Genomic DNA, 26674 nt, shown 5'->3' with positions numbered 1-26674 from the left:
ATCGTAGGTGAATGAATGAAAGCCAGCAAGAGTGTGTGTGGGGGGCAGAGAGTAGCAGAAAACAGAGGGAAAGCAAACCAAATGGGTGGGGGACAAGAGTATTAGTGGAATAGAGTAAAAGAATGCGCCAAAGCAGCTGCTAATTGAGTCGAGTCAATTATCTTATCTTATCTAATTGGAGAACAATAAAACTTAGTTTGCTGTCAATTATAAGTGTCTGAAGGGCTAAAAATCAGTCGGTGAAGAAGTGTTGTTCATGAGTAATCTGTTGCCCCGTTACAAATAAGCTCGACGCTTTAGTTGTTGTTTACAGTTTACAGGTTAACAACCTGTTACTTCTCCCTGTTACCTCTCTCCTTTAACAGCTGCTCTCTGTTAGTGCTCGCTGGTGATTGACGCTTTAGTTGTGTTGTTCTCTGTAACAGAGCCAAATCGGTGCTAACACCTCAGGTTAACAACCTGTTACTGCTCCCGGTTACCTCTCTCCTTTAACAGCTGCTCTCTGTTACAGCGCACTGTTTGCGCACTGAGAGCGGATCGCGTGTTCGCTGGTGATTGACGCTTTAGTTGTTCTCTGTAACAGAGCCAAATCGGTGCTAACACCTCAGGTTAACAGTCTGTTACTACTCCCGGTTACAGCTCTGCTTTAACAGCTGCTCTCTGTTACAGCACACTGTTTGCGCTCTGAGGGCGGATCACGTGCTCGCTGTCACGATCCAATCATTAGTTTCCCATAAGAACTTTCAATAATAATCACCTAAATCACCGAAATCGAGTCCCCCTGTGCATTGCCCACAAAATGTTAATTTCTCTCCACTAAATTTTGCTATAAATTATTAAAACGGTAATCCATTTAGTTGTGGTTCCACTGTGTCATGACTTTACAACCCTTTTACGATGGCCGACTGGCCATAAGTTGATCACGTAGCGGACTCTAATCAAATTTAATCTATGGAAATGCCAGAATCGTTTGCACAAACCACAATTCCCAACCCGCAGCTCCCATCCCACTCCTCACTCCCTCTCCTACTTTTTACCAACTGCGTTAACTCGTTGGCCAATATAATTCATCATTCAGGCATACCTTTTGGCAGGCCCAGGCCCAGACCGAGCCTCGGCACCAGAGCCGGGGAATCGTACGAAACGTTTTGCATAATTTAAATCGACAGGCCACAAGCCTCCTCACTCCCATCCATCCATCCTTTCATCCTCTCCGCCTGCCTTCCTTCTGTCGTGGATCGAAAGTCCTTTGGCAGTGCCACTCGCAGTGTTAATTTTTCAAAGCTCATTGATGGATGAGCGCTCCACGGATGACATTTATGTACGTTGGCAAGCTCTCGGCTCTCAAATGATGCCCAAACGAAGCTTGTTAAAAATTAACGCCAGAAGTTTCTGCCGATCCCTCGAAACTTACCACTCCCCATGCTCCTGGCACCCTCTTCCCCAACAAAAACGAGTTAAACATATTAAAATTTGCTTATGCAAGAAGGTAAAGACCCCCGCGCAAGGACTGCTCAGCCTGGGGCCTGGAGTCCAAATGCCCAGGAGACACTTAACATCACGTACTTTAAATATGTTTAACGGAGCTTAAGCGAAATGAATTGTGGTTGGGGCGGGTTGGGGCAGGGCGGCAGCGCCTATGCGGAGAAATATGTACACAAATCTATGTGCACTGTGAAAAACAAGACTAGACCCCCAAAATGGCGAAGAAATCGGATGAAAAGTGCACACAACAGTTCAATTGTTGACATGGTTAACTCTCCTTTAAGAATGCTTTAGTCTTGGGAATACATGTCCCAAAAGAAGACGTTTTCCTCAGTGTGCAACCGGAGCACCTGCTATCTGATGTGTACCGTCTATTTGTAACCATATACCATTGTCAATGGCAACCTCTGTGACTGGTTTGCCTTCCAAAGGGAGGCAGTGGCAAGGAGAAAGTGTGGCAAGGAGCGAACATAAGCCTGCTGGAGTCGAGGGTGACTGCTTTGTTCATGGCCTTCTCTGGCTGGATCCTGTGTCTCGACTTGTCACATTTCGGAGCAGTTTAAGTTTTGAGACGAATTCTCTGCAAATCCTAGACACCGTTTAGAAAAGGAGATTTTTTTCGGTATCGTGTTAGGGTCAAAAGCTCTACTGTGATATGTAACCCCCCAAACAGGTCCTGTAGCAAATACATATATGCATCTGATCCTTCTCTATTTGCTGTTAGTGGTTCTCAAATGTAGCACCCTATTAAGCTGTCTCTCGCCACCTTGCGGTATATTAATTTCCCATTTCTTTGCCCAAGTTAACACAATTTGTATCTCATTTAGCTACGCCCCTCAACCCCAGCCAACCGCACACAACAGGGCCCGCGGAACGCCTCGCTTAATTGACATAAACAATAGTTAATTAACATAAAACTAACATTTACACACCGCCAGTAAACCCAATTTAAACAGCCATACGTGCGTAATTAAGTCCGCCCCCAGTCTGCTCCCCAAGTGGCGGTGGAAAAACGATTAAGGGCGAGAGGGCCAGTGTGAGTGGCTGGATGGGTGCTAGATATAGTGTGAAAATCAAAGTGGCATTAAACGCACGCCCACGCACTTGGTCAGGATCTGCCGGATACTGCTGGATGGTGGCTGTAACCAAGGGAATCGGGAATGAAAGACCAAATGGAATTGGGAGTGGGATGTGGGCTGTGGGCTGTGGGCTAGCGTAAGCGGAAACGGCTTTGGGAGTGGTAAAACGAACACAACTTCGGTTAAGGGTGAGCAATTAAATTCTCTGGTTTCTGGTTAAGCAGAGGCTCAAAACACTCGGAGGAACACGTGCTGACAACCGACGACAACAGATGACACTTAATCGTATTAAATCGGGCGCGGTTACACGGAATTCTTTTGGGCCTGGCCATAAATGTATTTGCACAAGGACAACTCAACGTTTCCTCTGCTGCTGCTGTCGAGTCCTGCAGTAATCCGATTAAATGCCGAAAATTATGCAAGGAAATGCATCCTCCTGTTTGCTTGCACTCATCAAAGCGATGTCCTCGACGGGGCTGCCGGAGCAGCGAACTCCCGTGGCTCCAGCTCACACACCCCTACGTCGTCTCTTCCCCTTCCCCCTCCCCCTCACCATCGCTTGATCCACTCGCACAATTAAATTTCCCCCGTCTCTCTCTCTCTCTCACGCACATAATGGTTTCCTTTTGCTGATTATACTTTATCCTGCAGCCGGGTATCTTCACTCAAATTCGAAGGTTGCGATTCCGAGTGAAGTGATTCGAATACCTGGATTCGGGTCCCCGGGCAGGCGCATTCTAAGCTTAATCCATTTTCCATTTTAATTGCATTCTACACGATGGGGAAAACTGAAACGGAAACTGAAACTGAAACTGTTTATACACCCAATGAGGAAAATCCGTTTTAAGTGATTTTCTACGGCTAAACAAACTTTGGGGCTCTCGAGATACTCAAGTGCAGTGCATTGCATTCGAGAACAATTAACTAAGTGATTGGGACAGAGAATCACACAAGTGTGGTGATTAAACCCAAATTTCATTCACTGCTCTGTCTGTTTTGTGTGTGGAGCAGGAGAAAACTATTTGACAAGTCACTTAATCTAATAACAAGTGTTTGAGGTAATGGCTGAACGACCACTTCTTTTTCTGTTGTTCATTCATATTAATGAATTTGTGTCTCCTTGGGGTGTTTATAAACATCTCTTTCATCCATCTAATCTCAGCTTCTGGCTGTGGGGAGACGTTTGGCTGTTCGATTGTTTATAATCAATTTGCTTCTTCTCAACTTTCTCTCTTTATGGAGCCTCTCTTGCAAGCTAGCTTTTGTTGGTAAAGCTCTTCATTATACTTCTTTATATATCCATTAACGTGACCCGTAAACACTTTATGGCAGTGTCTTTCCTCGTGCGACTAGCCAAAGTTTTCCCCATTCTTTAAGCTTTTCCATGCCCCCCCCTGCTGCTACTACTGCCACTGCCGCCTACTGCTGCAAGCAGTGCCTGCAGTCATGCAATATTATTTTAAAACAAATTCCACAATCACAGTGTCCCTGTGTCTGGCTCCAGAGGGGAGTCCGGTCCCGGCTCTCTCTTTCTCTCAGCTTTCTCCTCATTTTTTTTTTGTTCTTTTCTTTATTGTTGCAGGCGTTTCCTTGGGGCTGCTGTCAGTGGCAAAAATGCAGAAGCTAAAGTCGCAGGGAATGGCCGCTGAGCGTTTTGGACTTTCAATTTAATTTGAATTGTTTTTTGGATGGCAAGCATTTTACTGATTCTTCTGCTGCCACTGCTTCAAGTCTTAGTTTGGGCCACGCCCTGTACATAAGCTTATTAAGAGCGCTTAGTTCTTTAATAAACAATCGTAAAAACTTTCGAAAATACTGGCGAGTGCAGGCAACAACTCTGGCCGCCCTCATCCATCCTTCACCGCACATCGGCCATCAGGCTTCAGAGACGGAAATCTAAACGAGGAATTACGAACACACACAGAAAACATGAACTTTTCCGGGGGAATAGGTGGAGGATGGAGGTTGGGGGTTGAATGGGTGGATAGTGGCCGGGTCCCGGGTCAGTTGTGGCAGCCAGAGCCAGAGAAACAGCCACAGCCACAGCGCCATCGGTGGCAAATTCAATTAAATAACTGCAGAGTAAAACTTTCACAAAACACAATTCAACAAATTCTTGAATGCTTTGCTACACTTTTGACACAATTTATACACATTCTGTCGCCGCACTTGGCTGCCGGCCCACATCTCCCACCCAATCAAAGAACCCTGGAGCGCACTCTTCCCTCAGACGACTAAGCCATGCCTGATAAATCGTTGACCAGCAAGCATGTAAGTGGCTCCAGAAATGAACTAAAAATTTCATCCAAAAACTTTACCCTGTGTACGTACTCTTCTACAGATTTTTGAGGACCCATAAACCACAGAAACAGAAACAGAAACAGCAACAGATCCTAGAGAAGATTCACCATCATTCCATTTCACTTATCGCTTTTGGGCACCTCACGAACCGATCTGTAATGAAGGGCCACGGCATAAAGTTTAATTTACCCAAGATTCTCGTACATGAAGACTGTGTTGGCCAAACAAAAACCGAAACGGAGACGTACACCGAAACAAGAACAGCAACGCAAACGGAAGGAAGACAAACACATGGTTCTGGCCGGGCCCAGAGGGTTGGTAGGTCCTCTTCGTTAGCCTTCCTCCTGCAAGGATACCAGCTATATTCTTGTTTATGGACTCGCATACGCTTTGCTTTTGTTGTCTCAACTTATGGGTGGTGATTCATAAAGTAGCCTGCCGTAGTGGCAAGACTATGCGAGGACTCTGCTCCGTAAATTGTTGTTTAATATGTTTTCCTATTTGTTGTGTAATTGTTTCTCTGGCCTGCAGCACGCGCCGGGGCACACAAGAAGAGGAGAGCCATTTTCTGGCAGCCCCAAAAAGTAGGCCATGAATATTTCATGCGGGCCAAGAGGTGAGAAAAAATACAGGGCAGGGTGGAAAATGTTCCAAAATTAATTTTTCCTGCCAGAAAGGATTTGAAAAGTTTTTGTCAGCTTTCGCAAAGACTTTTACTCATGCTCTCGGCGGAAAGTATAAATAAAGTAGCACTCTCCGATGTTGTTTTTATAAATAGAGTCCAACAAGAGATTTCCATGAGCAGAAAATCCCCATGGATCCAACTGGAACACATTGAAAGTCGTGCCACAGTGCGTGGAGACTTCATTAAATGACACGACGTAAATAAGAGCCGCAAACAAATGGCTGCCAGAGCCCCACCACATTATATGTACATATATTGTGAATATAAATATAAATCTATATATGTGTGTGCGTCTTGCGTCTGGGTTCGATTTGTGGCGTTCTTTTAGCATCATGTAAAAAGTTTTTCGTTGTTTGTGCTTACAATGTAACCTGACAGGGGAAATTAATTGATTTATGCTGCCAAAAGCAGAGACAAATAGGAGGGCGAGAGAGTATTGCAAAAAAATGTGGCAGGCAGGCAAGGCAGGCTAGCGGCTCGTAATCAGCACGTGCCACGCCCCTTTGCTGCACAATTTTTCGCAATAACTCAGTCGCAGTAGCAGAAGCAGCAGCACCTGCTGCTGCAGTGGAAATTGGAAAATTGGAAGCCAAAAACGACACCGAAGAAGGACGTGACCTGAGTTTTGTGGAACCTTATTGATTCGTTTATGTGGGATAATTTGACAAACATAAATAAATTAGGCCAGGGGCAGGTAAACAAGAGGTTGCCGTTTCCCGGAACGGAACGGATATTGGCAAGGTAACAGGAAATGGCAGAAGCAGAAACAAAGGCAAACAGCAGCGGACGGACAAGGCTGCGTTGGAAACAGAGTAACATTTCCCCCAGCGGAAGCAGAAATCTCAGGTGTTTGCTCTGGCCTTTGTTGCTGCCAATGCCTTTTCCCGCTGGCAGACGCTGCAGCGGTGCCCTGTCCTGCCTTGCCCTACCCTCTCCAAACAGCTCCTTGGCTAATTAATCTTATTCTGGCACGGCAAGGCCATAAGCAGCAGAACAAGAAGGATATTCACAACATGAAAAGCACTTTGCAGGGCCACTTGTAAGGATGTGCGATACATATCCCCGTACTTGAAGTAAGCACATTCTAAACGCTGACACTGATGCTTGACACGAATGACGTGATGAATGTCCTCAGAAGTTGTTCTCTCTGTCGTATCTCTCTCTCTGCTGCCCCGCCCACCTGTTTTTTGACGAATGTCTTCTGCTGGATCCAGCACGCAAAACAATTTCAAGTGTCGTCAGTGCCATTCAAGTGCTCCATCATATGGGGCATGTTCATTTGTTGCTATCACATCTCACCTGACCCCCTCCTCCTCCCCTTCATCTTACCACCGGAACCATTCTCCAACCATGCCGCGTGGACTGCTTGCAGTTTATCAGCGGCAGCTGCATAGAAATAGCACCGCACGCAAATCGCATAAATCTTATGGGGATCCCCTCTAGGACTAAAAGCAAGCCCCAGTAGGGGGTGTGTTACGACGGTGAGATACTTATTAGTAGTACTGATACTGATACGAACATTTGGAGTGGATTAGGAAACGGTTTATTGGTTTAGAAGGATTTTGTGACAAGGTTTAAGCCTCTAACAGAATGAAAAACCCAGCCATATAGATGGGATATGCATAACCACTTTATATGGAATTTGCAAGGGAGCGGAATGAATTTCATTGATTTACCCCCACCACAGGGCATGTTACGTATACGTTATACGTACGCATATGCTTGTACATTTTTGATAGAAATTCTAATTCTTTTGCCATTTTCCTAGTGCTGTTTGTGTAAGCTGATTACACTCCAAGCATAGAGTTTGGTTTCTTTCCTGGTATTTTCCTCAACGAAGGATTAGCGCAGCTCAAGCAAACAGCAAATGTATCTGTGTGTGCGAGTATCTGGCCCAATGTCCAGTGCGTATGTGCCGTTACTTTGACAACGCCAGGATTTTACTCGTGTGGAGAGATCCGGCAAAAAATCAACTATTTTCCGAGAAATCAGAGCTGGCATAAAGTGAAATATGGTATTATTTTCAATTTCATTTCAATGAAAATCCGAATAATTCCTTTTATGGTATTTTGTGTTTCACTCGACTGAATAAAGTAAATTTGTTTAATAATTTTGCTAGAGCCGAATGAATGTACAATTACCGAATGGCATTCAAAGGGGTCTTGGAATATTCTCAGAGCGTGCGACTCGAAGCTGGAGGGAGGCAATGCACTCCGGGTTCAACGACTCCTCCGAATGGGTGCCTCATGCAGGCATCTCAATTGGTCCTCTGAGGATGCGCCAAACGTCACTCATAACTCGTCACTCATCTACATGGTAATTGGCAACAGTTGAGGGGGAAACAAATTAGAATTGGTAATACAATTGTAATCCTTCTCTCGGCTCTACTCGGCACTGCCCCACAACACCGACATCGCCATCGCCATCGCCATCGCCATCCAATCTCAGCGTCGAGTTGGAAATGTAATTTGTGCTCAAATTACATTTGATTACGAAATTAGCACAGTTGTCCATCTGTGTGTGACGTGCCTCTTCGGTATGTGGCAGCATATTAATGGGCCTGCCACAATGACCGCAGAGGAGTCTAGATGATAGCTGTCTGAAATGGAGTCCGAGTCTGGGGCTGCGGCTGCGGCTGGGGCTGTATGGAGGAAGTGTGTTAGTGCCAAAGTCGATTTCAGCTGCTGCTGCAGGTTGAAAATTTGAAAATTTTAAAATTCATGTATACCTCGAGACGTGGATGTGTTTGTGTTTGTGCGGGCTCTGGGGCAGAGGCCATGGGATCCATATCACGCACAGGAGCTGTTTACATTCAATTTGTGAGAGAGCTTGAGCCCGGGGATTGACCGCAGGCGGTCAACTTATTTGATGATGATGACGATGATGATGGTTTTCCAAGCTAAACTGCCTGGCCCTCTGCGAAACCCATCACATTCCCACAAAGTCTCCTTCAAAAGGGATAACCGATAAGGTCAAGAAAATTAATTATTCCGTTTCTATGTGTGGCCCGAGAACATTTCGATATAATAACATAAATGCAACACAAAGAAAATTCTGTTTGCCGAATGCAAATGAGCATTTTCACAGAGTGCCATTATTAATTGACGTGGGCAACGAAAATTGTCAATTGCATTGGGAATTATTTGCCTGAGAGATCCCAGGCCAGCCCACATATTCCGTTTTGTTGACGTCAATGCCAATATCAGGGATTGTCAAAATATGTATAGCTTGTTTTTTTTCATTTGAATTTGTGGGATACTCATACGCAAGCCAGCCCCGCTGCAACTGCTCGCACCGTCCACTCCACAGAATGGCCTGCAATCTTGCCACGCGTGGTCGCACAAAGCGTATGCGTAACCATGCATATCACTTGCAATTTATGCAGAGATGGCCGGAGATGGAATGTAGTGCGGCTCCATTCTACGGAAAAACAGCATTGAAAAACTCCCTGGCCTTCCAATGAAGACTTGCATAGCAATTGATACGAGTAGCAGGTGAGCTACAGTCACTGATGCCCCGTTGATAAGAGTCATGTTTGCAGGATCAAGGGGGCGGAGGGAGAATTGGTGCATCTATGAATAAACTGCCAATGGGCAGAGTACTGCAATCTTGATTGCGTTTGAATGACGACAATTTGCGGACATGCATATCTCAGCAACCTTGGGCCCCTCTGAGCCAGTAGAGATTAATGCTGCATTCATGCTGGGCTCTGGATGTTCCCTTCTGGAAGTTGGAGCTACAAGTGTTCTACGATTGAAGGCTTCTTACAGCTACAAAACCAATTAGATTAAGAGGCTTTTGATGTTGTGCAATGGCTGTCATTCTACCGGTGGAAGATGGAAAAGCATGATTGAAAGGGGTAACAACTACTAAACTTAGTTATGTGCTAAATTCAGAATACAGTTAGTATTGAAAGATTTGGAAGCTAACAGCTACTCTGCAAATACTATTTAATTTCCAACCCCAGAGGAAATTAAATTAAAAATGTCTGAAATGTTGAATTTACTTCCTTGTTCGTACTGGTTACTAAGCCATTTGCGAAAAGCATCTTAAGAGTTTATCTTTTATTTCCAGCTCCAGAGCTGAAGCTTCTGTTGCTCTGATGCTCTGCTACTCTGCGCTGCACCTGGCTACACTGAAAATAGTTTATGCTCTTTGCGTAATTACCCGGGCTACATTATACAGTCCCCCTCTCCTTTTCTGTTGCCGCTACATTGTGTGTGTGCGTGTTTGTGTGAAAGTTTGTTTTAAAAATTCACATTGCCAAATGGCATGAATATAAATTTGTAAAAATATTATATTATTCCCTGAGTCTAGGACAGCAGAGAAGGAATGGAGTAGGAAGAGAGCGAAGTGTTAGGGGGAGCGAGAGAGGCAGCTGGGGGAGCATGGGAAATTACTTGTAATGAATAAATAAACATGCGACCGCACATGTATCTCCATCTCCCCTGGTCCCGCCCTCTTTCCCTTTTCGCTCCATTATATTTCTCTTTCTTTTCCAGCGACGCTGCTCATGTTCGTTCCCGTTATGCTGCACACGCAAATAGTTGACATTTTCCATTTGCATCAATTCCGTTGCTTGGCATATTTCACATTTTTTCTCCCTCTCTGTTTCATTTACCGTTATGGTTATTGATATTGAAGCTGCTCGATGTAGCTCTTACTGAACCTCTGCTGGCTGCTCTCTTTTTGCTACTGTTCTGCCGCTGCTCTGCTGCTGCTCTCTCTCTCTCTCACTCTATCTGTCTGAGTGCAAGTATAAATTAAAGACATGTCGCTGGCTCTCTACCTACGAACCTCTCTCTCTCTCTCTCTGCCCTCGATTCTGCTGCAGCTTCTGACACCTGATTTTTTGCTTACTCTGCTCTCTTACCCTAGCGTAGGGTATAACGACTTTGCAAAAGGGTGTTCTGTGACTTATTCTGTCAATATTTTCGCTACTTCTATTGGAGGTTTTTTTTTTCGTAAAACTAGTCCATACAACTCTTATTCTTCTTTAGGCTGCCATAGAATCAAGTGTACCTAATCTTCGGAAGCCGAAATTCCACCCTCTTTTTGGTTGTTGCTGCCTTGGCCTCAGCCTCAGACTCTGCCTCTGGCTTCTGTTGCTTTTGTTTCTGTTTCTGGTGACACATTGACAGCTTCGAGAGTTGCTTTTCATTTGTATTTGCCGTCGCACTTGGCGTGGCTTTGGCCCCGCTCTTCCACCCGTTAATGCTTGATACGATTTCCAACTCCATGCTTCAGGGTACTCATATGTTCATATGTGCTACATTATGCTGCCACTGCAGCCACTGTCGGAATAATCGAACTTGTACTCGTTTCTTTTTGTTTGCTTTGTATCCCCTAGTGCATTACTCTAATCAGCAAGGGAATTCAATGGATTCTACCCTCCTCTCGCCGACTGCCTCTCCCTCCCCCGCCCCCAGTGGTTGCATAGTTGCTCTATGGGCAATCTGTGAAGTGAATACATTTCACTTTGTTAGCCTGCGATGAACCTCGTGGCTAGAAGGTGAAGCAGGAGGATGGTCCGGAGCAGCAAGAGCGTCTCTCTGATGGATCCATCAGTCCATCATCGTATTTGATTGGATTAATCAATCAATGCGCAACATCTTCTTTCAAAGAGATTCCAATTGAACTGCTCCAGGCTCACCGGGGGCAGAGGGGCTCAGAATGTGGAGGCATTGCTTTAGTGCCTCTTGATTTATGACCTCCGGCGGCGGCGGCGCCTCGGGTGAGCACATGCTGTGCTCATTAAGCCTATCTCCCGTTTTCAATTTAATAATTTTCTGAATAATTAATATTCAATTATGCAACTGTTTTCGTGTGCAATGGGGGAGGCGGGGCGTCATAATAATAACAAACACAAAAACACGCAACGATATCCATTATCCCGCTCCTACGCCCTGATGCTGATGGATTATTTATGCTCTCGTAATTACACATAGAGGAGAGAGGAGAAGAGGGAGAGAGAGGAGAAAGTGAGAGGGTGTATTGAAGACGGGAAGCTGCGGAAAAAGTGTACTGCAGGAATAGATGAAACACACGCAACAGCCGGAATGCGATGCCAGCTGTTGGGAATCCATCTCTCTTTATCTAACCAAACTCCTCTGTCTGTTCATCTCCTTCCACTACTCCCATCCCCCACCCCCACCCCCACCCGCACCCCCTTTTTTCCGCCGCAGCAAAAAAAGCCCGCAGCCCTTCGGACCATCAGCGTGTAGGGCAATTCCCATATGTCGCACTGAAGATTGTCAAAATATTGGACACATAGAGAGCACACCCACACCCACACCCATCACACACATACTTATACATGGCTTTTAGCCGCATACACATGCATGCGAGGATACCAAAGCAGGTCAATACTTTTGTGTCTTTTTGTCGCTGCTGCCGCCAGCCGCCAGCCGCCAGCACCCATGCCCCGCCCCCGCCCCCGCCTGCCCCACACACCATCCGCTGTGTGCAAAGTGAAACGTAAAATTGTTTTTTTGTTTGTTTGGTTTCCCTTGTTTATTCAGTCGTTCTCGTGGCAGGCCTCTCTTCGCATTGCCGTTTGCCTTTCGGCCGAGCAGGAAAAAATGAATACCGATAGAGGGGTGTACACACAGATGCAGAAAGAGAGAGAAAGAGAGGGTGAGGGGAGCGGGGAGAGAGGGTCAGTAAATGTAAAATTCTCTAAATTCAAAATTAAAGCATAGCAAAGATATTTTTACCAGTTCTGAGAAGGTCTCCGTGCCCTTCGAAGTTACCCATAAAAAAATAGTCTTCTAAAATTACAGAATATAGTATTTTGATACTAGCTCATACATATATCAACACATAAAGAATGCTTTCCTTGCTCTAAGATATGCTCTGTTTTAAAATTCTACATCGATTTTCCACTGTAATTTATTTATAATTTAATTTCTACTAATTTAGTCCCCAGCAGCTGGTATTCCCATATCGTTTTATGCGGTTGGTTTCGCCCTACCAATTTCATAGGGAACCGACCAACCAATTCACAAATCAGAATCAGAAAATAAAATGCGAAATAAATTCGGGGCCTCTGTCTGCCTCTATTTCATATCCCACCCACCCAACCAACCAACCGCTCCCTCAACTGCGGCGCCAAGGACAAAGTCAACAAGCAGGCAGCGTCGGGTTCGCGTTTGGCCCTGTGGCAACAAAGTGGGCGTGGCATTTCTGCCCCAACAGCAACGGTAACGGCAAAGGCAACAGCAACAGCCAGCGATAGAATGAACCATGACCCAGCCAGACGATAACTTTGGCCCAGAGCCCTTCTAGCCAGGCCCGTAGCCAGCTGAGCCGAAACCTTTTGCCTGTTTACATTAAAAGCTTTTTAATTTGTATTCTAATTTCAATATTTGCTTGTGCACAATGTGAACAATGAAATAAAATCCAGCTCCCAGCCTCGCTGGAAAAAAGGGATAAGCGTGGGATGTGCGATGCGGGGCGTAATGCCATGTGAGTGTCTGTGTGCGTGTTTGTTGGTGTGTGCAAAATGGCGGACGGAATATGCAAATGACATTAGGCCATGTAGCATAACTTTTGGCACGTTTAGGCCGCCTGAATGGTGAGCCACGAAGGTCGGAGGAGGAGGAGGAGTGTGTGTCTGAGGAGGTTCTTGAATCGTTTTTTAAGTGTTCATGTCGCATCTGAAGTTTGTAGAGTGCTTTAAGGGTTGAAATCACAGCCAAATCTCATTAAATTTCACTTTTAAACTAAGTTCAGATCAGAACGAACTTTGAGGGACCTCTCTCTCGAAGTCGATGGATGTGTATCATTATGCTCACTCCTTCAAATGGCTTGGCAAACCTGTTGACCCACAAGCCTGCTGGCTGGTGCACTTGTACCTGCTAATTTCAGCAAATAACCGACTGGCTGTGGCACGTGGCGTATACGCAATTTAGCTGTAGGAAACAGAATAGATGGTGCCCGCTTGCCCCGACGAGAATGCGCGCCACCCAACAATCTGGTGTCACAGCATGACAGGGGTGATGCACATCCTCTGGGTTCTGCTGAGTTTAGAGTGCATATTCTATTTTCGACCGACAACGAGTGCGGTAGCTGTGGCGCTGGCGCTTAAGGAGATTGAACGATGAAGTGCCAATCGGAGGCTGTCAGGCCAAAGCGATGACAGATTTCTGCTGCTGCTGCTGGTGCTGCTGGTGCTGCTGCTAGGGGAATTCTATTTTCAGCGGCAGCTCATTGTAGGTGGCCTGTCATCAGCAGTGCGATGGCTATACGAGTATAACATTGTTTCGATTGCGGAAATGTCCAGCTCGATTGGCAATGACAATTCTCGCAGAGCTGACCGCAAAATCGAGGATATGGCTGATGGACAAAGGTTCCCCAAAGGTTTGACTTTGCTCAGTATCTACCATCCACCATTCCTTCTATTCCATCATAATCGTCAGCCTGATGTCAGTGGCTCTCCGGCTTGTCCGTTTTCAAGTTTTCCGCCGGATGGATGTCAGCGATGCTTGACGAGCGGTCTGTCAGGGACAGTTCGGAGCTCCTGCTCAGTGAGCAGGATGTGTGAGCTACATCCTGTGTCATGTCTCCGTGTCCGCCTTTGAAGACCAGTCGAGGGAGCGATTTATGCATATTAAAAATTATTTTATTGCCTTTTTTGCCCCCCACCCCCTTTTCCTTTTTCCCTCGTCTCACTGTACGAGGTAGAGCACAAAAAGTTTTCGCAGCAGCTCCGATTACAACGGACAAAAGGATGGGGGGGCAGGGGGAGCTGGAGCTGGAGTAAAAACTTTCCTTTTGAAGATGGCTTGTACTACAATCCTCTCGTGCTTGTATTTGTACAACTCTTATTGAGTTAAGCAGTAGTTCCGAAGAGGGCGGAGGAGACGGGGGCAAAAAGAAAGATGAGCGCAACTTTACCGACTGACTTTTCTGACTCAAATTCTTGTTGTTTGACTTAAATTGCTTGTCTTGGCCATGTTGAGACTTCCAGGCTTAAATATTGCATGCTCAAATAGACAATGGTCGTAAATAAGAGCTAAAAAGTTGCCTCCTGCTCTCTCTCACTCTCTCTCTCTCTCTCTTGGCTAATTAAAAAACAACTTGACTGACGCATTGTCCTATCCTGTCCTGTCCTGTCCTGTCCATGTCCTGTATGGGTCTTTTGCCTGTCTGTTGAGTCTTGGCCTGGTCAAGTCCGCGTAAAACATTAAAAACTACTTTGCTGGGGACAGAGAGAGAGAGAGAGTGTACGCTCTTTTCTTTTCTCAGAAACAAAGGATTAATTGCTTCTCATACACACTTACACACACACACACACACACACAGTCTAGAAGCTATTAAGAGCAGCTGCAAGAGCTGCAAACTGGGCCCTCTCCTTGGAGCAGCAGCGGAATTTTGGGCCGAAAATGGGAAAGCCGAGGGGAAAATGGGGGAAAAGTGGCGCCAAAGCTGAAGAGAAAAATGTTTGATGCAAATAACTCACGAAGGCGGAAGCCAGCCAAGGCGAAAACTGACAATGAAATGCAAAGAAAGCGAAAACAAAAAGAGATACGGAGAAAGAGAGACGGAGAGATGGCGAGATAGTGGAACGTAAGGGAAGAGCTGTGGTGGTTGTGGCGGTGGTGGATTGTGGATCCCAAGAAGTGGGCCATGGGCAACAGTTTTTGATTTGCATAAACAAAAGGTTCAAGTGCGGAAAAGTGGCTGTCCAAGTGGGTTGAAGCGGTGCTGATTGAAGATGATGTTGCTTGTGCCTGTGCCTGTGCCTCATTCCGCGTGCCTCAAGCCACGCCAAGGTCGTGAAAGTCAACCCAATCCACCTGCTGGCCAGCAGCAACCACAACGGAACAAAAATGAATCCCTTGAACCATGTGGTACGTGGTCTGTGTGTGTGGCATAAGAAGGAAAAGTTCAGCCCAGCTCAGCCTGGCCCCCGGATGTTGCACCCTCAATTTCCTGCGCACATCTCGCGCTTTTTTGTTTTCACAACAAATGCAACAAAATGCACAGGAACGAACAAAAAAAAAAGGCTTATCCGCAAGATGATTGTTTGCTGCAACTGCTGCTGCCTCAATCCGGTGTGGCACGGTAGCGAGGCAGGGCACGTTCATTGCAATGCATACCGCGAAAGTTTCACTTATTTGCATCTCCAGCAATTGTTGCATTCTCCATACATGTTTTATTTGTATACAGTTTGAGGGAGGAACGAAGGAAGATGAAGATCCATGTCTCTTATATCCTATATTCAGGATGGAATCTGGGCTGCTGTCCGCTCTGCGCTTCGTCCCTTGGCTTTGAATTTCTTACCTTTTTTCTTTCTTGAATATTGCCTTCGATGGCATTCCTTCTGCCTTATCCAGTTCTCGCAGTTTCTAGCGAAAGTACAGGAAAGTGCCACATCGTCAAACACTTGGTTCTGCCTGGCGCTTGCTCAAACTCATTTTCGCTGCAGATTTGTATAAATTTGCTCTCGACTCAAGTTCGACTTTCCATTTGCTTGCGGAACGAAAATTGGTTGTCCTTAGACGTGTTCTACTTTGTCCTCAGATAAGAGCCAGCTGACGTCATGATTATCGCCAGACACACACACACACACTCACACAGATGCAGTTTTCTGTTGGGGCATGAACAGACACTCATACACACTTAAACAATGGCGGGTGTAAATAATAAGGGCTTTGGATAACGTTGTCTTTCGGTTGCGTTTCGGTCAAGGAAATGGACTGCCTGCCTCGCTCTACCCCCCACACCCTTCACCCACCTCCATCCGCGCCATCTCGCATCCGCCACCCACTGGAGGACATTGTGCCAGTTTTATTTTTTATGCATATACAATACATACACAAATATACACATACTCGTACAGATAGATAGTTTTTTTTTGTTTGCCGAGGGCCGCCATTTTAATAGCATTGCTTGACAAAAAAGCAGTTGGCAGTTCTTTCCTCTCCCTCTCTCCTTCCTTTCCCCTTTACCCATGCTCCCATGGTATATATTGATGTCTGTCGAAAAAAAGGCGAACAACTTTTGCACTTGAAACTGTTGATGGCGGGGTGCGCGACAGGCGCCTTTGACAGTTATCTTTCTTTCTTCCTCCCCCTTTTTTTTGGCTACTGAATTGTGTGTTGCGTGAGTGTGTGTTGGGGTAAAAGCTTTCAAGCACACACTCATTGGGCGAGCAGGAGGGCAGAGGTCTGATAATGGGCGCAGAGGCTCCTCTCGCGTGCGCGCTTATGTTAATTATGCCTCCACTTGGCCCCGGGGCAAAACTACTCGAAAAGAAAAACGCTGAGTGTTCCAGCGCTCCAGTAAGGGTTTTCCCTGTTCCACAGCCTGCCTCCATCCACACATCCACACTACCTTCAGAGGCTAAGCGACGACATCAAACAAGGTTGATGCTGCTGACATTGCGCATACGACGCGTTGGCCTGCAGTTGACATTCGCCCAAAGTCCTTGCCTGCTGCTGTTGTCGCTGTATCTAAAGCCTCAACTAAACCTCAAGCTGATGAAACTGGTGCTGTTGTTGCCCTCCGTAATCAGTTTTGTTTAATCAACTTTCGCCTGGGAGATTAGCGGCCATTATTAAGGATTAATGCATCGCTGCTATTGTTGGATGCCATTGTTGCTGTTGTCATCATCATAATCGCTGGCATCAAGGTCGGGCGCATACTCTCGTTCTTTTTACTTTTTTTGGGTCCATTGTCAACGCATATTTTCATTCCCCCTCTGTAGATTTTTTTTTTGTCCGTTTTTAGCCTAGATAAAGCGCATAAAAGATCAAAGGCCTTGAATAAAACATCAAATAACGCGCCTGTCAGCCAGCCATCGAGGCATGATAATGAGAAAAACAGTTTGGTGGCAAGTGTGTGGGCTATGGGGCGTCCTGTCCGTCAGCATCAGCATGTGCCGCAGTCAGGCATTTGACAAGCATTCAAGCCAAGTCACGAGGGCAAGAGCCCAGTCCGAGAAAAGTGTATTGAAATCAATTAGAGCGAAGGAGCAAACAGAACAGGTGGATATCCATATCTTCGTGCACTCAAGAGAGACCATAACTTGTTTATTTTCCAACTTGAAGAAACCCTAATTACACACACACACACACACACACAGCATCTGGCCAATTATTACACACAAAACATTGATTATTAATGAGCCCAGAGGCCAGGCGGCAGCAGTGAATGCACCAGCAGTGGGAGACCGGGATACTGGGAGACCGGGAGCCTGCTTGTCCACAAGTCGACTAGGCCAATTAGTGAGTGTATGGACAAGTGCGGACATTGCGATTAATTAATGCACGTCGCACGTCACATGCACGAAACGATAGCTGACCAATCCATGGTCACTAATTGCCCCCAAACCGTTGCATTCCTTTTGACGCCCCTAATGGCCACTGATGAATAGCTTTTTTGGCTAGCCCCTAAGCTGCAACCAAACATACACACACACACAGAGAGAGAGAGAAAGAGAGTAGCGATTGACATAGTTATTAAAAACGACACATAGAATTGGCATTCAGGCATGCGGGCGAGGACATGGACATCGACATACTTAGGCGCACAGTTTGACGGTGGACAGTTTGACGGTGGGTGCGCGGAACAGTGGACGGGTGCAAAAGTGGCTGCCAGCTGGGGGTGCCCCACTGCCATGTCGAACATGCCACTGGCACTCAAAGCGGAAAAAGGAAACACTCGCTGAGTTTCCTTGAACAACATGAGCTGGGGCCAGGGGACGGGTAGGAGCATAACGGAAAGCGTTAAGGAATTCAATTAGGCAGATGAGTGGTTGTGTGTGTGTCTGTTTGAGCTGATAAAAGTGCTGGCCAAGTCAAAGGCAAAAGTCAGAGACATCTGACACTTCACATGCCACATACCCCAGATGAGGGCGCATTATTGGCTCGAAGATGTGACTTGGCTGCCCCTGCCCCTGCACCCGCCTAAGCCGATGTTGCTGTTACTGTTGCTGTTGCTGATCCACCCTGCCACTGATGCTGGCCAGAGAGCCCTGTGATGGGCTTACGGTCTAACTTTTCAGTCAATCCCCTTGAGTGGGCCAAAGTTCTTCCACTAGAACTCTGGAAATTTGTCAAATATTATTCATAATGTGGAATAGATTTGGTGCGGCTTACAGAAGGGGCAGAGGCAGAGGCGGAGGCAGGGGCACGTACTTTGCCAGAGTGCAGTTTGCATTCATTCATCATCCATTTATAATTCAGCGAGATCTCTCCCTCCGTCACGAACTCGTTTGTTCAGCCAATTGTTGTGGTTGGTTTCTATGCGGCAAAAAGAGGGGAGTGGGGCGTGGCAGGATGTCGTCATCGGTCTCGTTCTCGTTCTCGTCCTCGTCCTGGTTCTGATTCAAGCTCAAACTCAACTCAGCTGAACCGTTTTAATTGCTGCATAAATATTAGCTTAAAATTAGCTCATTGTTCGCCCGGAGAGCATCGGGTTCAAGCAGAGTCTTCTCCTTTGTGCGGCTCTTTCTCTCTCTCTCTCTCTCTCTCTCTCTCTCTCTCTCTCTCTGTTGTGTGGCAGGCAGTCAATTACCACATATTTGTGCATACTTATACGCTAGAGGATATGTATATCCAACCCCCTGAGATTTGTCTCGCTGCTGGGGAAAAGCTTTAAGCAAATAAGCAATCAATTCTGCTGGATTTCGTCTGGGAACTTTTCGCTCATTCAATTGCAACTTTTCCTTCGTTCCTTCGTTCCTCCATTTATCCGTTTCGCTCTATCCCTCCCAATGTGTGTGCATTTGTGAAGTTTTACTTCTGTTGCTGCCACAGTTGAATACCTCTGGTATATGCTCGATTTTTTCGTTATTTATTTATGGCCACACTTGCCGCACAATCCCCTGTCCCGTCCATCGGGTGGCAATCGACCATCAATGCATCTACGAGTACAGGTGCATGTACATATATGTAAGATTCTAGTGATTGGTGCTCGGACTTTTCATACTTGCTCTGGTGGAAATTAATTTCGGCTCCAGCAAAGTGTGTGCTGTGTGCACATGTTCTCTTCTGTCTGTTCATGCACAAAATTCTATAGATGAAATTGTTAACAAAAAAAGTCGTGAGTATTTCAGGGGGACACGATGGTGGAGCAGAGCGGGCGGGGCGAGACGGGGCACAAAACCTTCAAACGAAATATTAGAGCTTTCCCCTGGAGATCGTTCGGTCCCTTACACACTGTACAGGTATTTAAATCACATCACAAATTGTCGAGATTTTGAAGAGCATGCTTTTTGGCTTTAGAAAAATATTCCTTTTCATTGGCTGGCATGCAGGAAAATCAATTTAAAATTTAAATTTAACGATTTTTATAAAGAAAACTATACAGAGTTGACATGTGCTATCATTTGGTTATATCATCATTTAATTGTATGCAATTCAGATATAGCTTCCCAAAAATAGGCCTTATTTTCCTATGGATGATACTTCTACTTCTACTTCTAACCCATATTTAATGTGGTAGAATAGAGGATAAGTAAATTAGTTTGGAACAAAAGTACTTAAGACTAGCTAAGCATGCTGATTAAATCTTCGATATCTAGATTATCCGCTGCCCTTCTTTAAGAGCCGCTTGGCATATCGGGCACACCCTTTACCTTCATGGCCTAGCCCTTCGTCTCACTCACTAAGATTTCAGTTTAGTAATGCGGAATTTTTTTTTTGTCTGACAATTTACAAGATCTTTAATGCGCAAGGACACGCTAAGCACATGCAAATCATTATGTTAATCGTGTATCATCAAATTTTCTGGCACCATTCATCACACTGTGCCACATGGCGCATCCACACTGCCACCAGCACCCCCAAATGCCGCACTACCCCTCTCTGTGACCATGTTTGCCATCCTCTTGCTGCTGCTGCTGCTGCTGCTTCTGCTGCTGCTTAGCGCTCTCGCGTGGATAAGTCGAAATTTATACTGGCAGACGAGAGTCTGGGTTATGCTGTAGTTTGCACTTTTTACATACACACACACACAGATACCCCATAGTGCTGTATGTGTGTGTGTGTCTACAGTATACACGAGCGGCATAAGTAAACAAGTTTAGTATAATCAACGGCTGGCTGCCGGGGCTTCCAGGAATACGAAAAAAAAGTGTTGCACATCCGCTTACATAACACACACACACATGCAGAAGAGAGGGCGAGACACAGAGGGGCACAGGACATGGACATGCCATAGTATATGTTTTTATTAGCATGCTTTATACGCCTTTGTGTGCGGCCAGGCACAGGCACACGACCAAGTTGGGGCTGCCTGCAGTTATCAGTGGAGCAAAGGGGGTGGAAGTGGCGGTGGGAATGGGTGTATGAGATGTGGATGTGGATGTGGGGAGTGGGAACACCGATACCTGTCTCTCAGTGCTCGTAAAACCACATTACCTGTGATTTCCGAGCACAGAGACAGGTGGCTGGAGGCGATGGGGATCCATGCCGATACCCGTATTGCCGGGGTATGGACGGTTCATCAGAAAGAGGGGCTGCTTGCTGCCTGCTGCCTGCTGCCTGCAGTCGAGCACACAAAGCGATGCGATTGGAGGCTAACTGCTGCCAGGGCGCCCCTTTGGCGACTTTGTGCCACGCTCATTGAATGTTTTCCTATTAATTTTTTATTGAAGGATGCTCTTTTTCTATACCACACATCCCACTCCTCCGTCTGCAGGTGAAAGAGGGCGGGCGGATTGGTTTGCATTCCCTGAGGCTGGCTGCCAGCTTCATTCATGTGGAACACCAAGTAGATGTCTTACTATCTGCTATCTGCTCTCTATGGCACTCTCCCTTCGCACTCCTATGGCTGTTTTGGCCATGTAAAATGGCCAACAAATTGGCAGTACTTAGAGTATATTCCACACACACACACACGCACTGTGGAGTACCCTTCTTCCTTCGTTGTTTCGACTACCCAAAAAGGAAAACTGATAACTCCGTTCTACGCCCTGTCTCCCCCTTGGTCGCCCGTGGAGCGGCAACAAATGAGGCAACATCATGAGAAATATGTTGGTAGTTCCTTAAACGGTAGATGCGACGGCTCAGAGCAGCGAAAAACGGTAAACTGGCTAAGCCTGGCATGCCACTCCATTCGGAAGATGCTTTTTACGGCTTGCCGCAGGCACATAAAAAATGTAAAAAAAAAAGGGTGACAGACAAAAGAGAGAGAGAGCAGTGCCACACGCACCTGCATCCCGTTCCCCCGGCTGAAACCAGAAACCAGAGATAAAGGAAGGGAGACGCTTGGAATGTGGCAGCAAGAGAGGGGAGTGGCAGTGGCAGAAGGCAGCAACAGTATCAGCAATGAAATAAACAAAGCCCCAAAACGACTTACAAACCTCAGCAGCGGGGGTGGGAAAGATGGGAGAAGGGAAAGCAAGGAAAGGAGAAAGAGAGAAAGAGAGAGTGAGCGAAAGAGAGATTGTGGGTGGGTGGGTGAGAAGCTTAACATACCAAAAGCAGAGATGTGGCTGCCGCGGCACGCCTCGAATTGGTCGACCGCTGTCAAAATTATCGAAGAGCAGCTGCTGTGGGTGTCTGCTCTGCTCTGCCTTGTGCCCCTCCCCCTCTTGGCCACGCCCCTGGCTTTGTGGCTTTTGGGTAAATATTTTGCATAAAATATCAATTTTATATACCGATGCTGATGCCGCACTGCACACATGAGGACCTCTAACTGCAGTGCTGGCTTTAAACTGAATGAAATTGGATTTGCAAATACAACAAGTTAATAAATTGTATAATACATTTATCTTCCCCTCTTTCTCTCTCTCTCCCTTTAACTGAAGTGCCCTGCGGTGGCTGCCTTACTCTAAATAATGTTGCATAACTTTGTCTGCCGCAAAGCGCCTGCAGCGGTTGACCTGCCACGACCGCTGCTGCCACTCCACCAACGAATCATACAAATCAGTAAAGCTGTCAGGGGACACAGCAACCAGGACCATCATGCAAATGACGGGCCAGACCGGGTCCCCGAGATTAATTGAAAGCATTTGAGGTGACATTAAGCGGGTGACCCAAAAAATAAAGAACCCCGAAAATAACCAAAAGAAAATGTGGAGGGAGCTATACGATCCCTTTGGAAAATGGCAATTTCCCTCAATTTGGTCGGGGTCGAGGAATTTCTGAAAGCGAGGGATATTTTAAAACTCGATTTACTTGTTGATTTCACGCTAAAAATTCAACCATCCTTCCAGGGGGGGGTGAGAAAATAAGCCCATCACGGAATTAGCCGCAAATAAAGGGAGTACAGGGGGAAAGAAGTGTGGGGGAATTAAAAGCCATTTTGAAACCGCTTTTTCCGGCAAAGAGTACACAACATTTGATTGAAATTGAGTATATTTTTATCATCAGAAGTGGTGAAAATATTTTGGAAAAATATGAAACCGGAAGCGTGCCACAAAATAAATATTAACGCTTTTTAACCCGTTCACACAGGATGCCATATCATTCCTATCCACATAAATAAACAAGCGCATATAGATTTATGATTATTTGCTAAATACCCCCTCTGGCAGATACAATTTGGTGGGTGTCGAGAAATATTTAAATGAAATGTCCCTGGATCGGGGATAAGAGTACCGAGTTATGCGTTTTCTATATGTTAATTTAAAAAAAAAACATCTGCCGTGCATAAGAAAATAGTTGGACGGCCCACGTCCTCGAGGCATGGTATTTATTTAATAATACGATATATTTACGGCCCGGCCCACAAATCAACAAACTATTATTGTGTGAAATTGGAAATTCCAATCAAAACAATGCCACACCCATGGCAGCTATGTGGCCCCATGATCTCTGACTCCTGCTGCCCCTACCCCTAGTTCTACTCTTACTCCTACTCCGACTTCCTTGTCTTCTGTGTTGGGGTAACCGTATCACGTAGCCTGTTAACGGAGAGCATAAATATTTCAGCCACAATTTCATGGGCGGCAACGACATCCACTTAGCCGTCCACTCCATACCCCATCGACCATCCCCTATCCCCGTCCTGTGTGTATATATATATAGCTCCTTGTGGAAACTGAGCTCCAAGTCATGGCTCAGATTCAGTTGCCTGCGGACATGGATGACAGCTACTTCTCGATACAGCGGCGTGCCCTGGAAATCGTCGGGTTCGACCCCAGCACACAGCGCCTTCACATGAGACGGCCCCTGTGGGCTGGGCTCCTCATCCTGTCCCTGGTCTCGCACAACTGGCCGATGATCGTCTATGGCCTGCAGGATCTCAGCGATCTTACCCGGCTCACCGACAACCTGGCCGTCTTCATGCAGGGATCCCTCTGCACCCTCAAGTTCCTGGCCTTCATCGTGAAGCGGCGCCGCATCGGCGCCTTGGTGCATCGCCTGCACGGGCTCAACCGGGAGGCCTGTGCCAGCCCCCAGCAGCGGGAGAAGATCCTCCGGGAGAACCGATTGGACATGTATGTATCGAGAGCGTTCAGGAATGCCGCTTACGCGGTGACTGTTGCCTCTATGATAGCCCCCATGCTGAACGGCCTGATTGCCTACCTAACCGAGGGCGTCTTCCGGCCGACCACGCCCATGGAGTTCAACTTTTGGCTGGACGAGCGGCAGGCCCGCTTCTATTGGCCCATCTACGCTTGGGGCGTGCTGGGCGTGGCAGCCGCCGTGTGGCTGGCCATAGTAGCCGATACGCTCTTCTCCTGGCTGGTGCACAACGTGGTGGCGCAGTTCCAGCTGCTGAAGCTGCTCCTGGCAGACAAGGAACGGCAGCAGGCGGTGGACAGTGACAGCCACCTGGCCGAGTGCATTCGACGCCACCGCCTGGCCCTGGAACTGGCCCGAGAGCTGAGCGCCATCTTCGCGGAGATCGTGTTCGTGCAGTACATGCTCAGCTACCTGCAGCTCTGCATGCTGGCGTTCCGCTTCACCCGCAGCGGCTGGAGCTCCCAGGTGCCCTTCCGCGCTGCCTTCCTGGTGACAGTGTTCATCCAGCTGAGCTCCTACTGCTACGGCGGGGAGTACCTTAAGCAGCAGAGCTCCGGCGTGGCCCTGGCCGTCTACTCCGGCTGCGACTGGTCGCAGATGCCCCCGGCCAGGCGTCGCCTCTGGCAGATGATGATCATGCGGGCCCAAAGGCCAGCCAAAGTGTTTGGCTACATGTTCGATGTGGATCTGCCGCTGCTCCTCTGGGTGGGTGTGCCCTTTGGCTGTCCTATGGATTGGTGGACTTAATTGTGCGGTTTATATTTATTTGACAGGTAACAAGGACGACGGGCTCGTTTCTGGCCCTGCTGCGGACATTCGAGCGATAAAGGGATGCGGCTGCACTCTCCATTTAGTCTCAAAAGCACTCAAAATACGACACTAATTTGCTGCCATTTGAAAGTTTTTTGGCAAATCCTCACACCGAAACGACCGACCGTTACACCTGCCACTTGCCATATACTGAGGCTCCTACGAGCAGGGGAAATTGAAATTCATGAGCGAATTCCATACGAGCAACACACAAAACGTGCCCATGCATGTGTTCGGTGCCCCGTAGCTGAAGCCGGAATTTGTTAACTGGAAATATGCAACAGCAGCAAGAGCAGCAGCAACAACATCACTGGCAACATTCAGAAGGAGAACAAGTTGTTGAAAAATAGCTGCCTGAACTATGTGCACCATTCCCAGCCATTAGCCCCGCAGTCCTTTGGCTCAGACAGGGATGCGATACAGGCTACGGCTCCAGCTCCAGCTCCAAATCCAGCCCAAGCCCCAGCCCTAGCTATAGCTTCTGCTCTGAATCCTGCTCAGGTGCTGTTAGTCTCTTGGAATGCGACCCCCCAGCCTTCCACCGTTCTTCAGCCTGTGGAATGTGCCGTTTGGAACTGCCGAGATTCGGCTACAGTTGGAGTTCAAGTTGGCAGCCAGGAATTTCTTTTATTACATTTTGCAACTCGAAAATTTCCACATGCAACAAAAGTCCGAGAAGACGACAAATTGTATGCGGTCGGAGGTGGATGGCTCCTTAGCTTCTATAACAAATTGCGGCCCAGCTTTTGTTGGCATAATTAATTTTTGTCTCTGGCCTTTGATTTATTACTCGGCAGCGTGGAAGGTGGCGGGGCGGGGCGACCTATGGCCAGCATCTCTGGCAGTGGCCGAAAAACAGATGACCGACAATTAATAACTGCAAAAGCCAGGCGGGGATGCCGTTATACACCTGCAGCGTAAACAGAATATCGAGCATTAAGCTGCCTGCCACGACCGTGGCAGCAAACAACTTTGCCTCAAATTGTGGCCGAGATAAAAGTGCGCACAAGTTGAAAATAGTACGTGTAGCAGCAAAGCAACATCATTTTATGTGTATTAAAAATGGGAAGGAACAAAACACGGCAGCAACGGCAATGGCAGCAATGGCAGCGGCAGCCAGCTCAGATTATGTTTGCGGTTCGTTGAGCACACAATAATTCCATCAATTCCATCGTGGGTGTGGATGCGGGCGCGGGCGCGGGCGTGGGCGTGGGCGTGACAGAGGGCGGTCTGCGGGGTCACCACAGAAACACGAAAAAAGTGCTGCCAGTCCTACAGCTGCTGGCTGCTGCACTCGCTTCTGTGGGTGGAATGTTTGGTCAGCGATTTCGCAGCTGCCCCGCAGGGTGTATGCCTAATAATCGAACAAAAAGATCTTGTAGGGACAGCGTGCCAGACATCACTCCCGCTCACGCTCCCGCTCCGGGGCAGTTGGATAGTTGGCAAACATTTATGCAATTACTAATTGAAATTCAAAGCAGTCACGATTTTTGCACCTGAGGCCCGAGCCCTAAAAAGTAGGCAACGAAAAGTGTCCCGCTAAAGGTGGAGGAGCCCAATGTGGGTGTAGAATATTTTTCGGGTAAGCATACAGGACGGATAGGCGTATGGGCGTATAGGCGTGGTCTGGCCTCAAACTTTTCTAATTAAAATTGTGTGGCTGTTTAAGAGGTTAAAGCAGAGAGCACAAAGAGAAGATGGCTGGCTGGCTGGCTGGCTGGCTGGCAGTAAACGAGTTTTAATAGAAATTACATTAATTAATTTTTAAAATATGCTTAAATAAACATTTCTATGCATTAATTAATACACTGCCATACACACACACACACACGCACAAACTAACACGGAGGGGTAGGCAAACAATGAAACGTGACTGCCACTAAAACAGC

General features: G+C 46.9%; 2 protein-coding genes across 3 annotated transcripts in view; one reads left to right on the top strand and one right to left on the bottom strand.

The window, feature by feature from the left end:
• LOC6592886 (PHD finger protein rhinoceros) overlaps positions 1-26674 on the bottom strand; it is a 68186-nt gene that overhangs the window by 12126 nt on the left and 29386 nt on the right. The window lies entirely within an intron of this gene.
• LOC6592678 (odorant receptor 45a) lies at positions 23572-24802 on the top strand. The gene is made up of 2 exons (XM_002018167.2): positions 23572-24680; positions 24749-24802. The coding sequence occupies exons 1-2, from the start codon at positions 23589-23591 to the stop codon at positions 24800-24802; spliced, it is 1146 nt and encodes a 381-aa protein (XP_002018203.2). The 5' UTR covers positions 23572-23588.

This window comes from Drosophila persimilis, unplaced genomic scaffold (assembly GCF_003286085.1).
Source record: "Drosophila persimilis strain 14011-0111.01,24,50 unplaced genomic scaffold, DperRS2 tig00000002-arrow-pilon, whole genome shotgun sequence".
NCBI lineage: Eukaryota > Metazoa > Arthropoda > Insecta > Diptera > Drosophilidae > Drosophila > Drosophila persimilis.
Note: the sequence above shows the minus strand (reverse complement) of the source record. Positions and strands in the feature narration are given on the sequence as shown.